General features: G+C 40.8%; 1 protein-coding gene across 3 annotated transcripts in view; it reads right to left on the bottom strand.

Annotated features, from left to right (window-relative positions):
- LOC307103119 (E3 SUMO-protein ligase RanBP2) overlaps positions 1–16259 on the bottom strand; it is a 90756-nt gene that overhangs the window by 6326 nt on the left and 68171 nt on the right. For all 3 annotated transcript variants that reach the window (XM_079777080.1, XM_079777079.1, XM_079777081.1), the window contains 2 exons: positions 11660–11867; positions 8155–8256 (listed from right to left, as the gene is read on the bottom strand). In XM_079777080.1, the coding sequence (XP_079633206.1) occupies positions 8155–8256; positions 11660–11867 (310 nt within the window). The remainder of the gene's footprint in view (positions 1–8154; positions 8257–11659; positions 11868–16259) is intronic.

Below are 16259 nucleotides of genomic sequence, written 5' to 3'. Positions count from 1 at the left end.
CCATTTGACCCAGTGATCCCACTTCTAGGAATATATCCCAAGAAACCAGAAACACCAACCAGAAAGGATATATGCACCCCTATGTTCACACCAGCACAATTTACCATAGCTAAGATTTGGAAACAGCCTAAGTGCCCATCAGCACATGAGTGGATTACAAACCTGTGGTACATCTACACGATGGAATACTATGCTGCTGTAAAAAGGAAGGAACTCCTACCATTTGCAAAAGTATGGATGGACCTGGAGAGCATTATGCTAAGCGAAATAAGTCAGCTGGAGAAAGATAAATATCACATGATCTCACGCATTTGTGGAATATAATGAGCAACATAAAATGATGAACAAAAACAGACCCAGAGATAATGACCATCAAACTTCAGAGGGAAGGCAGGGGAAGGTGGGGGTAAAGGGGAGAGATCAACCAAAGAACTTGTATGCATGCATATAAACATAACCAATGGACACAGACAACAGGGGGGTGAGGTCATGAGTGGGGGGTGGGAGGTGGGGGGGGCAATGGGGGGAGAAAAGGACACATAAGTAATACCTTAATCAATAAAGAAAAAAAAACACACAAAAAATTGGTAAAATCAAAGACTACTTCTCTCTGAAAACAAAAATAAGCAAAAACTTGTTAGATCTAAGACCAAAATAATGTAAAAAATGTAGTTTTTAAAAAAGGTTGGTGGCCTTGGCTGGTGTTGCTCAGTGTTTGGAGTGTGGACCCAGAAACTAAATGATCACGGGTTCGATTCCAGTCAAGGGCACATACCTCAGTTGCAGACTCCATCCCTGGCCCCATTCTGCATGTAGGAGGCAACCAACCAATATGTCTCTTTCACATGGATGTTTCTTTCACTCTCTCTCACCTTCCCTTCCATTTTCTTAAAAAAAAAAAAAAAAATCAATGGGAAAAATATCCTCAGGTGAGGATAAAAAAAAAAACACAAGATGTTGGTGAATGATCTCACTGAAAAATGACAAGTGGTGGTGAGGAGTGAATGTCAGTAGGGTGAAGCTTAAGGCATGCCTCCATGATGAGATTTGACTCTTGCTTATTTCATACTTCATACAATATTGATATGCTAGGGTATTATATGTAACTAGAGGCCGATGCACAAAATTCATGCAAGAGTAGGTCTTCCTTCCCCTGGCTGCCAGCAACACTTCCCTCTGGCACCCGGGACCCGGGCTTCCCTCTGGTCACCGGCCAGCACCAAGGACGCGGGCTTCCCTCGCAGCCCTGGCTTCGTCCAGAAGGTCATCCGGTCTAATTAGCATATTAAGCTTTTATTGTAATAGACTAGAGGCCCGGTGCACGAAATTCGTGCACGGGGACGGGGTGTCCCTCAGCCCAGCTTGCACCCTCTCCAATCTGGGACCCCTTGAGTGATGTCCGACTGCCCGTTTAGGCCCGATCCCACCAGACATCCCTCTGACAATCCAGGACTGCTGGCTCCCAACTGCTCACCTGCCTGCCTTCCTGATTTCCCCTAATCGCTTCTGCCTGCCAGCCTGATCACCCCCTAACCACTCCCATGCCAGCCTGATTGATGTCTAACTGCTCCCCTGCCAGCCTGTTTGCCCCCAACTTCCCTCCTCTGCCGGCCTGGTCACCCCTAACTGCCCTCCTCTGCAGGGTTGATCACCTCCAACTGCCCTCCCCTGCAGGCCTGGTCCCTCTCAACTGCCTTCCCTTGCAGGCCTGGTCCCTCCCAACTGCCCTCCCCTGCTGGCCATCTTGTGTCCACATGGGGGCAGGATCTTAGACCACATAGGGGCAGCTATCTTGATCTTATGTGTTGGAGTGATGGTCAATCTGCATATTACTCTTTTATTAGACAGGATAGAGGCCTGGTGCACGGGTGGGGACCTAGCTGGTTTGCCCTGAAGGGTGTCCTGGATCAGGGTGGGGTTCCCTTGGGGTGTGGAGAGGCCTGGGCGAGGGGCCTGTGGTGGTTTGCAGGCCAGCCACACCCCTGGTGACCCAAGCAGAGGCCCTGGTATCTGGAATTTATTTACCTTCTACAATTGAAACTTTGTATCCTTGAGTGGAGGCCTGTGCCTGCCAGTGTGTGTGGAAAGCTTGGCTTCTCTGTTGCCGGGGAAACCCAAGCCTCCCTTCTGGTAGCCATCTTGGTTGGGGTTAATTTGCATACTTGCCCTGATTGGCTGGTGGGTGTGGCTTGGCTGGTGGGTGTGGCTTATGTAGCAGAGTGACGGTTAACCCTTTGCACTCGCTTGCTTTTTTCTCGATTCCTTTATTCTAATGCTAACTGTGTCGAGTCACACTCGACATCAGAGTGCAAAAGGTTAATATGCATACTACTCTTTTATTATAGAGGATAAGCAACATAACACATCAATTTTTATTTAGCAATGTTTTTTCTGGATAACTGTACCCACTATATATGTGTAGACTTATTGTGCCAGAAGATGTGAAACAAGTATAAATATGTGATAGGGAAGAACACTATTTCTGATTTAGATTAATAATGTAAGTATGTATCTTCAATAAATTTTATTCCACAAATCAAACATTTTGTACAATTTAAGTGGTGCTATAAGATATATGAAAGACATTATAAGAATGACAAAACAGTCCGGTTGGCATGGCTCAGTGGTTGAGCATCGACCAATGAAACAGGAGGTTCAATTCCCAGTCAGGGCACATGCCCAGGCTCAATCCCCAGTAGGGGGTGTGCAGGAGGCAGCCAATCAATGATTCTCTCTCATCATTGATGTTTCTATCTCTCTCTCCCTCTCCCTTCCTCTCTGAAACCAAAAGATATTTTAAAAAAAGAATGAGAAAACATAATATGCCAAAAACATGAAACCATAAAATAAATGGCTTATTTTCCACAAAAGATACAAAAATGGACAAAATAGAAAAAACAATGGCAAAGATGGGAAAGCTCACCAATTATAAATTTAGGACAATAAATTAGCACAGCCCTTCAATTAAAATCTAATCCAGGACTACAAAATAGAAAACTACAAAATCATCTTAAAAAATACAGATGTACAAAATCTTGAAATATTAACAAATCAATCAAAAAATACAACTAAAAGAACAATGTACCAAAATTAAGGTTATTCCAACTGGAAAGATGCTTCAGCATAGTTTATATAGAATTAAGAGAAAATTTTACCATTATAGTAATAAATGTTAAAAATAATAAAGAAAATTAAAAATGGCGGCGGAGCAAGTAGATGCTACACAGACATGCTCCCAGGACCAAACTGGAATTACAATTAAATTACAAAAAAACCATCCTGGATAATCAACTGAAGACTAGCTGGAGAGAACCCTGATAACCGAAGATGGAAAGAGGAGGACCACAAAGCAACTGGTAGGAAGGGTGGAAATGCAAAAGGGCGGGCGAGGCTCCCAAAGACAGCCGCTGAAGTCCCAGGGTCTAATCCATAAGCTGGGCCTCCCAGCAGAGAGCACCAAAACTGAGAAAGGTGCCCAAATAACATCTGGCTGTGAAAACCAGCAGGGATGCTGTCTGCCAGGGAGAGATGACTGGAAATACAGGCACTGTTTTAAAACATCAATGCACAAAATTTCATGTGCAACCACTCACCTTGGGCTCTGGCAGAGAGAAGGGAAGAGTGGACTGGAGCTGTGTGAGCAGAAGCCAGGGTTGGGGCCTCTGGGGTTAGAGCTCGGAAGGCAGACAACCTGGATTCTTGTGCTAAATCATTCCCTCATGCTGCAGAGAACATCTTTCTGCCTGACATTTATAGAACATTTCACCCCAAAGCTGCAGAATACCCATTCATCTCAAGTGTATATGGGTCATTCCCAAAGATAGACTACATTGTTAGGACAGAAAACAAATCTCTGCAAGATTGAAATTGTATCAAGCATCTTCTCAGATCACAAAGAAATGAGAAATTAGAAATCAACTACAGTAAAAACTCCCAAAAACATTCAAACACATGGAGGCAAAATAGCATGTTATTACACAATGAATGGGTTACCAACGAGATCAAGAAAGAAATCCAAAACTTCCTGTGAAAAAACGAAAATGAACACACAAACAACCTCAAATCTCTGGGACACAACAAAAGCAGTCCTGAGAGGGAAGTTTATAGCACTACAGGACTACATAAAAAAAAAAAGAAAGAAAGAAAGAAAAGAAAAATTAATAATTAACTATTTAACCCTACAACTAGAATTAGAAAGAGAAGAATAAGAAAAAGCCCAGAGTATAGCAGGAAGTAAATAATAATGATTAGAGAAGAAATAAATGACATAGAGACTAAAATAATAATAATAATAATAATAATTTGAAAAGATAAACAAGATTGATCAACTATTAGCCAGACTCAGCAAGAAACAGAGAGAGGACCCAAATAAATAAAGTCAGAAATGAAAGTGTCGAAGTAACAACTGACACCACAGAAATACAAAGGATTGTAAGAAAACACTGTATTTTTCCATGTATAAGACATCCCTCCTTTTCCAACCCAAAATAAAGAAATCAATATTTTAAACATTTTGCTGGTTTTCCTCTTAAGGCTTTCTTCTTTTTTGGCATCTTAAAGAGTTGTTCTTCCTGTTTTCTCCACTGTCTGATCATACACTCAGTGGGAGGAGGTCCAAACTGTTTCTCTGCGGCTCTGTTTCCATGCTCTTTTGCATAGCTGACTACATTGTTTCAACTTTGCAGAGTAAGACAATCGCTTACCAGTATTTATCTTTTTTTTTTTTTTTTTTTTTTTTTTTTTTACCTCTTTATGGGCTCAGAACGCTCCGGTCCCAGTTGCATCTGCCCACTCTCTACCTCCATCTCCAATTATGACATCAGCTGACATCAGTAACAATAAGGCTCGTGATTGGAGGAAGGCCTGTTTGAAAAGGTATGGGCAGCTACACACCTGTGTGGCTACCTCCTTGGCTGACTTCCCTATATAAGACGCCCCTCGATTTTCGGTCTAACGATTTTAGAAAAAAATAGTGTCTTATACACGGAAAAATATGGTACTATGCCAAAAAACTGGAAAATGTGGATGAAATGGACAAATTCCTAGAAAAATAAAATCTCCCAAAACTGGATCAGAAGGAATCAGAAAACCTGAATAATCCAGTAAAAACTGAGGAAATAGAAGCAGTAAACAAAAGCCCGGATCCGGATGGCTTCACAGGGAATTTTACCAAACATTCAAAGAAGAACACCGATACTCCTCAAACTATGCAAAAAAAATCCAAGAGGAAGGAACACTTCCAACCTCTTTTTATGAGGCCAGCATTAACCTAATTCCAAAACCGGATAAAGTCACTACAAAGAAAGAAAATTACAGGACAATATCCCTGATGAACACTAATGCTAAAACCCGTTAACAAAATATTAGCAAGCCCAGCCAGCATAGCACAATGGCTGAGCATTGACCCATGAACCAGGAGGTCACAGTTCGATTCCCAGTCAGGGCACATGTCTGGGTGGCAGGCTCGATCCCCAGTGTGGGGTGTGCGGGAGGCAGCCGATCAATGATTCTCTCTCATCATTGATGTTTCTTTCTCTCCCTTCCTCTCAGAAATCAATAAAAATATATTTAAAAAAAATATTTGCAGATCGTATCCAGTGATATATTAAAAATATCATACACCATGACCAAGTGGGATTTATTCCAGGGATGCAAAGCTGGTACAATATTCACAAATCCATAAACATGATACACCTCACATAAACAAACTCAAAGAACCACATGATGATATCAATAAGTGCAGAAAAAGCACTCAACAAAACCCAACACCCATTTTTGATAAAAACTCTCAGCAAAGTGGGAATAAAGGGAGCATATCTCAAGATAACAAAGACCATAAATGACAACCCTACAGGCAATATCGTACTCAATAGTTTCTAAGAAGAGGAACAAGATAGGGATGCCCATTTTCACCACTCTTATTCAACATAGTACTCGAAGTCCTACCCCACAGCTATCAAACAAGAAGAAGAAATAAAAGGCATCCAAATGGGAAAGAAAGAAGTAAAACTCTCATTATTCACAGATGACATAATATTGTACTTAGAAAACTCTAAAGACTCCACCAAAAAACTACTCAATTTAATAAATGAATTTGGCAATGAAGCAGGATACAAAATCAACACCCAAAAACCGAAGGCTTTTTTACTACAACAATAATGAATTCTCAGAAAGAGAAACTAAATAATCCCATTTATGATTTTTTTAAAAATTAAGATACTGAGGAATAAACTTAACCAAAGAGGTAAAGGACTTGTACCTGGAAGAGTACAGGACATTTAAAAAGAGATAGAGGAAAATATAAGCAAATGAAAGAATATACCGTGTTCATGGGTTGGTAGAATTAACGTCATTAAAACATCCATACTACCCAAGGCAAGTCAGAGATTCAAGGCAAACCCTATTAAAATACCAACAGCATATTTCACAGATCTAGAACAAATACTCCAAAAATTTATATGGAACCAAAAAAGACCCCGAATAGCTGCAGCAATCTTGAGAAAGAAGAAGAAATTGGAGGAATCATAATACCAGATATCAAGTTATACTACAAACCCAACATAATCAAAACAGCCTGGTACTAGCACAAGAAGAGAACAGAAACCCCAGCAATCAACCCAAGCCATTATGCTCAATTAATATTTGACAAAGGAGGCAAGAACATACAATGGAATCAAGACAGTCTCTTCAATAAATGGTGTTGGGAAAATTGGACAAGTCCATGCAAAAAGTGAAATTAGACCCTCAACAAAAGAATAAACTCAAAATGTATGAGTTAAATGTAAGTTGTGAAATCATAAAAATCTTAGAAACCATAGGCAGCAAAATCTCATACATCTCTTGTAGCAATATGTTTACCGATACATCTCCTAGGGCAAAGGAAAATAAGGAGAAAATAAACAAATGGCACTACATGAAAACAGAAAGCTGCACAGCAAAAGAAACCATCAACAAAACAAAAAGAGAGCCCACTGTACGGGAGAACATATTTGGCAATGATACATCTAATAAAGGGTTAATATCCAAAATATATAAGGAACTCATACAACTTAACAAAAGGAAGACAAACAATCCAATTAAAAAATGGGCAAAGGCCCTAAATAGCCATTTCTCCAAAGCAGACATACAAATGGCCAAGAGACATGTGAAAAAATGCTCAAAGTTACTGATTATCAGAAAAACACAAATTAAAACAACAATGAGTTATCACCTCACACCTGTCAGAATGGCTACCATCAACAAATCAACAAATGACCAATGCTGACGAGGATGTGGAGAAAAGGGAACCCTCGACAAATCAACAAATGACAAGTACTAACGAGGATGTGGAGAAAAGGAAACCCTTGTACGGTACTGGTGGGAATGCAGACTGATACAGCCATTATGGAGTTTAAAAAATTAAAATCACTGCCATTTGACCCAGTGATCCCACTTCTATAAATAGATACTAAGAAATCTGAAACACCAATCAGACAGAATATATGCACCCCTATGTTCACAGCAGCACAATTTGCAATAGCTAAGATCTGGAAACAGCCCAAGTGCCCATCAGTAGATGAGTGGATAAAAAAGTTGTGGTATACAACTTTCATACCATGGAATACTATGCGGCCATAAAAAAGAGGGATCTCTTACCCTTTGCAACTGCATGGAGGGACCTGGCGAGTATTATGCTAAGTGAAATAAGTCAGCAGAGAAAGACAAGTATCACATGATCTCATTCATACATGGAATCTAATGAACAAAACAGATCCAGAGACATCGAATCATAGAAAAGACTGCGGAATCTCAGAGGGAAGGCAGGAGAGGGTGGGTGAGTGGGAAGTGATCAACCAAAGAACTTGTATGCATATATGCATAATCCATTGACACAGACAATAGGGTGGTGAAGACCTGGGCATGGGTCAGGGCTGGTAGAGGCGTCAATGGGAGAAAAAAGGGGACATACATAATACTTTCAACAATAAAGATTTTTAAAATAAATAACAGTAAAATATAGAAGCCTTTCCTTATATTAAAAAATCTAAATGAACTACAGGATAGGGAAGGGGAAGAAATATCCAAGTTAGTTACATCACTATGCAAAGGACTAGTTCTTTCAGTTGTGTTTAAATTCTGTAACTTGATCATTAAAATCGCTCTGTCTGATCTTACCTTTGGAACCAAAAGCAAAATCCCCAGAATTACTGGAAGCCAAGTCTGCAAATGACAGTCCTGTGTTGCTTCCAAATCCAAATGAAATCGTTTTGCTTTCCACTGGCAAAAGGAAAAAGCATTTAATATTTCATTTAACAAACATTAAACATCAAAGTTTTATTAAGGACCCAATGACAATGGGGGTAGAACCTTCTTTAGTACTCAGGGGCTTGGGGTTGGATATGAAGCATTTATCTTCTGGTTATTTCTCTGAAAAAAAATTACAAGACTCAGCCAATTCTGAGCTTCTTCAGTATTTCTAAAGGTACAGGTATTATTTTCAATACCACTATACCAAAAGCATGCCAAATATAATTTTTAATATGTTTTTATTAATTTTAGAGAGAGAGGAAGGGCGAGGGAGAAAGAGAAACACCGATCAGCTGCTTCCTGCAGGTCCTCCACTGGGCATTGAGCTGTTGACCTCTTGATGCACTGGATGATGCTCAACCAAGTGAGCCACACCAGCCAGGGCCCAAACATAATTTTTTTAAATGAGATGTTTATCTATACAAGCCAGATATAGAAGTATACAGTTTTTGCTTTCTACTGTCTTCTATAACCTAAAACATCCATTCAAAGGCAAGATTTTAGGAAATATCTTCATAAAGAATTTCTGTGTTCTCTATTATAAATAACAAGATCATAAAACCCGATTTTTAAAAAATATTTGGTCATCAGGAATTTTGGGGTCTTGTCTTAATTCTGTCAAAGTGCAGCTGCAGGATCTCTTGAAGTCCTATGCACCTTACTTTCCACATCTAAAAGTGGGATATTAGGTCTGAAGCTACCATCCTCTTATACCATATTAAGACTCCAAAGTGCCATATTTGTGCCTTATTCAGGACTACTTTTGAAAAAATTAGGGTGTTTTGAAAAAATTAGGGTGCCCTAGCCAGTTTGGCTTAGTGGATACAGCATCAGCTTGTAGACCAAAGGATCCCAGGTTTGATTCCGGTCAAGGGCACATTACTTGGTTGCAGGCTCCTCCCTAGCCTGGGCCCTGATTGGGACATGTGCATGAGGCAACCAACTGATGTGTTTCTTTCACATCAATATTTCTCTCTGTCTTTCCCTCTCTCTTCCACTCTCTCTAAAAAATCAATGGAAAAATATTCTCGGGGAGAATTAAAAATAAATAAATAAAAAATTTTTAAAAAGAAAAATTTAAGTAACAAAGAGAATGTACACATATAAAGCAATACGATGTTACAAGATTTCCCACCTTCTAATGTCAACTGGAATGAAAAACAGGGAAAAGCATATTAGATATTAATTACTATAAACAAACACTTAATTTAAAGAAGTGGGTAGAGAAAAAGGAAGACATTTAAGTACAGTTGACTCTTGAACCATTTGTGAAATTAGAGGCACCAACCTCCCAATAGTCAAAAATCCACATATAACAACGAACTCCCCAAAAACTTAACTACTAATTGTCTACTGTTGCCCCAAAGTTGATGAATACATATTTGTATGTTGTATGTATTATATACTGTATTCTTACAATAAAGTACGCTAGAGAAAAGATGTTATTAAGAAAATCATAAGGGAAATACACTTACAGTATTAAAAAAAACCCACATGTAAGTGGACCCATGCAGTTCAAGCACATGTTCTTGGGTCAACTGTAGTAGCATAAATATTTAACACCCCTACTATAATATTTCTACAATTACTTCATATATACTTAAAACAATTTTAATAAACTTGAGTGAAAATATAATTCAAACAATACAGCAGCTCCCCCATATATGTAATTTTGCTTTATATGGTTTCAGCTACCCATGGTCTACCATGGTCCAAAAATATTAAATGGAAAATTTCAGAAATAAACAATTCAAATTTAAAATTGTGTGCTGTTCTGAATAGCGTGATATAACTTCACACCATCCCATTCCATCTCACATGGGACATGAGTCAGCCAGGCTACATAAAGTGCCCATCACTTAGTAGCTGTCTTGGTTATCAGAGATAGGGAAAGAGAGATCACATTAACATAACTTTTATTACAGTATATTGTTATAATTGTTCTCTTTTACTATTAGTTATTGTTTTAATCTCTTACTGTAACTAATTTATAAATTGAATTTTATTATAGGTCAATATGTCAGTCCGCAGGTTCTGCATCATCCATGAATTCAACCAACTGCAGGTCAAAAATATTCAACAACAAAAACGTTACGTTGTTGATATACTATGTACTTAGGCCTACTATGATTCCCTCTGTATTGAACATGTATACTTTTTTCCTTGCCATTATCCCCTAAAACAGGGGTGTGGAACATCGGCCCATGAAATAATTTGGTCTGGCCCTGCTAAGGTATTAGGGATGAGTTAATTAAATGTTTGACCAAATATAGCAGGCTAATTTTAAGATAATTTTTTATGGCTCTATAATCTATACTAATAAAAGAGTAATATGCTAATTAGACTGGACATCCCTCCAGACAAAGTCATGGTGGCGAGGGCTGAGGCAGAGGCGGTTAGGGGCGACCAGGCCGGCAGGGAAGGGCAGTTAGGGGCGACCAGCCCAGCAGGGGAGGGTGGTTAGGGGCGATCAGGCTGGCAGGCAGAGGCGGTTAGGGGCAATCAGGCAGGCAGGGGAGCAGTTAGGGGCATCCGGCAGGCAGGAAGAGTGGTTAGGGATGATCAGGCAGGCAGTCAGGTGGTCAGTTAGGAGCTAGCAGTTCCGGATTGTGAGAGGGAGGGATGTCCAGCAGTCGGACATCCCCCAAGGAGTCCTGGATTGGAAAGGGTGCAGGCCAGGCTGAGGGACCACCCCCACCATGCATGAGTTTCATGCACCAGGCCTCTAGTGATGTTATAAATATCCAAATGGCTCTTAGCAGAAAAAAGGTTCCCAACCCCTGCTAAACAATACAGCAACAACTATTTACAAACTATGTACACTGTATTAGGTATTATGAGTAATCTAGAGAAGATTTAAAGTATGCAAGAGGATGTGTGTAGTTTGTATGGAAACATTACATTTTACATAGGGGAATTGATTATCCATAGATTTTGGTATCTGTAGGGAATAGCAGGGGATTCTGGAACCGTTCCCCCACAGATACCCAGAGACGACTGTATATGTGGGGGGGGGGGGGGGGGGGAAGAAGTATATGGGGTTCAGTACTATTTGCAGTTTCATGCATCCACTGGGTGTCTTGAAATATATCCCCTGTGAATAAGGGGGAACTACAAATAAAAATACTATCACAAAGAAAATTTCCATGTAAGCAAACTATTGTCATTTATTCTCAGGTAGTGTCATTTATTCTGAACTCTAACAAAAAAAGGCAGTAATTTCTAATTATTACAAGTATCTTATGCCCATTTATATATTACAAAATTTGTTTTAAGAAAAGGAGTTTCTAGGATCGATATCTTTTCAAACATACTGATGTACATTACATAATGTATGCCTAGAAGGTTTTTGTAAACATATATCAAATTTTACCTTGGCTTGTGGAATCTTCATCACTTTCCTTTCTAGTAGACAAATCTACAGGTTTGTCCACAGTTCCAGAAAAAATAGATGATGAGCAAATAGATTTGGTTATAAAATCAGGTTCTTCAGATTTGCATAAAAATGGTACAGTCACTTTAGTCCCACCTGTACACACACTGTCAACTGTGCTAGTTGTTATTTCCTCATTGTGGGATTTCTGCAAAGAAGAAGTAATAAGAAACTGACAAAATGGATCTTATACCCTATTTTAAAAGAAATCAAGGACGGGGGGGTGGGGGGGGGGGGGTTCCTAAACAAAATGGAGTAGCACACTTCACCTTATCTCTCCCATTCCACGCTCCATCCTATCCCACCCAATACCTACAACCAAACTGAATTTAAACAGATAAAGCACTTAGAAGAAGCCTGTGAAAGGTGAATGAAAATAGGAGGATTAAGAATCTAAACCTTGAAGCATAATCTGGTGGTAAGAACCTTGTGAGGGTTTTTCACCCCTCCCTCCAGAACAGTCCATAAAACTAGAGCTGTCTCCCTAGGCAGTGGCTCAGTTGATTGAAGCATCATCCCATACACCAAAAGGTTGCAAGTTCGATTCCTGGTCAGGGCACATAACTAGGCTAGGGGTTCAATCCCTGGTGGGGACGAGTACGAGAGGCAACAAATTGATGTTTCTCTCTCCCTCTTGCATCCTTCCTCTCTATCTAAAATCAATAAAAACATATTGTTGGGTGAAGATTAAAAAAAAAAAAAAAACAAAAAACTGGAGCTCTCCATTGCATGGATGGAAAATGTCCTGAAAAGTTCTAGCTGGTTTGGCTTAGTGTATAGAGTGTCAGCCTGGGGACTGAAGGGTGCCAGGTTCAATTCCGGTCAGGGACACAAGCCCAGGTTGCAGGCTCCATCCCCAATAGGAGGGGTGCAGGAGGCAGCCTATCAATGATTCTCTCTCATCATTGATGTTTCTCTCTCTCCCTTCCTCTCTGAAATCAATTAAATTATTAAAATAAAAAAAGAAAAGAAAAAGTCCTAAGAAAAGCCAACACTCTGGCCAGGGAGTAAGGGATGTCATGAAATGATCCATGTGTTGAATGATTCATGTCTGAATGACTTTTAAAGAAGCTATTATAACAAAGCTTCAAGAGGTAAGTACAAATACTCTTAAAACAAATGAAAAAATAGAAGTTCTCAGCAAAGAAACAGAAAGTATGAAAAAAGAATCAAATGGGAATTTTATAATTTTTAAAAGAGTCTAATGGGAAAATACAGTAACAGAAATTTAAAATTTTTAGGACAATATGTAGAGGGTGGGCAATATATAGAGAGGATTTTTCTTTGAGTTCTTCGTAAGGAAAAAGACTGGTTATGATTAATACAATATATTGACTTATTAACTCAAAAGAATGTCACAATGGCACAGTGCAATCTCGAAAGTGCTCAAATTGTCAGCCCTCATTATTTACACATTTTTGTAGTTTGCCCTGGTCCGTTTTGCTCAGTAGTTAAGAGCATTGGCCCCTCAAACTAAAGGGTCGAGGGTTTGATTCCTGGTACCTTGGTTGTGGGCTCGATTCCCAGGGTGATCAGGATGGGTGCAGGAGGAAACAGATCAACGTGTCTCTCTCACATCATTTTTTTTTCTCTCTCTCTCTTCTTCATCCCTACCCTCCACACTCTCTTTTAAAAAAAAAAAAAAAAATCAATGGGAAAAATATCTTCAGGTGAGGATATAAAAACAAATAGAGAAATAAAATGAAAATAACCTCCAATGGATTAATGAATAAACTGTGGTACATACGCACAATGGAATGCTACATAGTTATAAAAATAATCTATTACTATAACACAATAACTTGGACAAATCTGAAGGGCACTATGCCGAGTAGAAAAAAGTGGTATCAAACACCGTATGATTCCATTTTTATATGTTAATCTGGAAAAGGCAAAAATACAGAAACAGAAAACAGATGAGTAACTGCCAGAGGTTATGGGTGGGGGAGGATTTGCTCTATATCTTGTCTGTGGTGGGAATTACAGAGTCAAGCATGTATAAGACCCCACAGAAAACACACATACACACATATACATGCTACAAAAGTGAATTTTACTTAAGTATATAAAGATATTAATGCAAATGAAAAAGGTTATTGTTTTTTAATATACTGAAACACCAAGGAAAAAATAATTCATTCTATGTTTGTGTCAAATGCCATAGAATATCACAGCAATCCTATCTAATAAAGAGGGAATATGCTAATTGACTGTTACGCCATCACAAAGATGGTGGCACCCACAGTCAATAAGGAGGGAATATGCTAATTGACTGCCACGCCCTCCAAGATGGCAGCATCCACAGCCACAAGATGGCGCTGCTGGGCAGCAAGGCGCGTGGCACGGCCAGGCCCACCCCCACGTGGTCCCGGCCGCTCCGCATTCCTGCCTCCGGAATCCCCCAGTCCCCTCAGCCCCTCAGCCGCCCAGGGCCGGCCCAAGGCACAGGCAAGCCTCAGGTGGTGGCTGCCTGGCCGCCCAACACCTGAACAAGCAGGCTGCGTGGGGCGACCAGGCGGGCAGGGGAGTTAGTGAGGGACGACCAAACGACTAGACAACAGGCTGTGTGGGGCGACCAGGCTGGTAGGGGGGCCTTGAGGGGCAACCAGGCCAGCAGGGGGGGGCAGTTGGGGGCTACCAAGCTGGCAGGGGGGGCAGTTGGGGGCGACCAGGCCAGCGGGGAGGGGGCAGTTGGGGGCAATTAGGCTGGCATGGGGGGCAGTGAGGGGCAACTAGGCCAGCGGGACGGGGGGGCAGTGAGGGCGACCAGGTTGGCAGGAGGAGGCAGTTGGGGGCAATAAGGCCGGCAGAGGGGGGTAGTTGGGGCCAGTTAGGGGTGACCAGGCAGGCGGGGGTGGGGGGCAGTTAGGAGCGACCAGGCCGGCAGGGAGGGGACAGCTGGGGGCAACCTGGCTGGCAGCGGGGAGCAGTTAGGGGCGACCATGCAGGCAGGCAGGTGAGCGATTAGGAGCCAGCGGTCCAGGATTGTGAGAGGGATGTCCGACTGCCGGTCTAGACCGGCAGTCACACATCCCCTGAGGGGTCCCGGATTGGAGAGGGTGCAGGCTGGACTGAGGGGACCACCAACCCCCCACACCTATGCACGAAATTTTGTGCACCAGGCCTCTAGTATTATTTGTAACTAGTAGCCCTGCGCACGAATCACGCGCCAGTAGCTCTCTGCGAGGCCTGCCCGCTCCAGAGGCTCTCCGTGGCCCAGAGGCCCATCCGCGGCCAGGCGCAGAACGCTTGCCTCGTCGCTGGGGCGACGATGAAGCAAGCATTCCGCCAGGCCGCTCATGCTGCCCACGCTCAGCGGCCGCCCCCCCCGGGACTGGGGGGCTCCGGTGGGGCTGAGAAGACTGGGCACCGCCATCTTGTGGCTATGGGCGCCATCGTCTTTGTGACAGAGTGATGGTTAATTGCATATTACCCTTTTATTAGATAGGATAGCCAAAAAGTGGAAACAAACCAGACAGTCACAACATATGAACAGATAACTAAAATGTGGTATTTTCCATATAATGGGATATGATTCAACCATAGAAAAAAATGAAATACCGTATTTTCCGGCATATAAGACGACTTCTTAACCCAGGAAAATCTTCTATAAGCCCAGTCGTCTTATACGCCGGAAAATACGATACATTGAATGTGAATACCCCTAGAGACAAATAAGTAAAAAAAGCCATATACAAACGACAACATATTATGACCTATCCATATGGAATCTCCAGCATAGGCAAATCTACAGTGACATAAAGTACAACCGTGGTTAACTAGAGCTACAGGAGTTGAGTGGAAATAAGAAAGGGTAATGACTACCAGAGGTTACAAGATTTCTTTTTGTGATGATGAAAATGTCTAAAATTATTTTGGTTATGGTTGCAAAACTATGCGAATGTGCTAAGAACCACTGAGTTGTACACTTCAAAATTGTATCTGAATTGCATCACTATAAACATAGGTAAGATTATTTGGGGGAGGGGTGTGCTTTAATTCAGCTTCTAACACACTCCCTGAATGAAAATCTGCTGTTAGACAAAGCAAATTATTTGTTTTGTTCAAAACTGTATCCCCAAGTCCTCAGCACAGTGCTAGCTCATAGTAAACTCTTATAAATACCGTACATAGGCATTTTATGCGAGGATGCATATCTGCAGACCTTTCATAATCCAATCATTTATGCTGAGTGTGAAGTAGGAATAATGTATTCTAAAAGGATGGAAATCTACACCCATTATAACATGTTTTGACTTTAATCATTTTTAGTTCTCTCTTACATCTGTGTATCAAAAGGTCCTCTCCTGCAAAATTATAATTTATTATAGCTTTTTTTTTCAATCTTTACAGTAACTTATTACATTTAACTTCTGTAATAAAGGCATTTTGGGAGAGCCCCTAGTTGCTACTTAATGAACATTATGATGTTACAAAATATTTTATAAGATTTTAAGTTATAAAATGTTTTGAAATAATACAATAATCACCTCAAATAAAATATTTCTACAGCTATAGACAGCATGGTTCACAAAAAACT

The sequence above is a fragment of the Cnephaeus nilssonii genome (genome assembly GCF_951640355.1).
Source record: "Cnephaeus nilssonii genome assembly, chromosome: 7".
In the NCBI taxonomy this organism is placed as follows: Eukaryota; Metazoa; Chordata; class Mammalia; order Chiroptera; family Vespertilionidae; genus Cnephaeus; species Cnephaeus nilssonii.
This window is presented reverse-complemented; position numbering and strand designations above follow the sequence as displayed.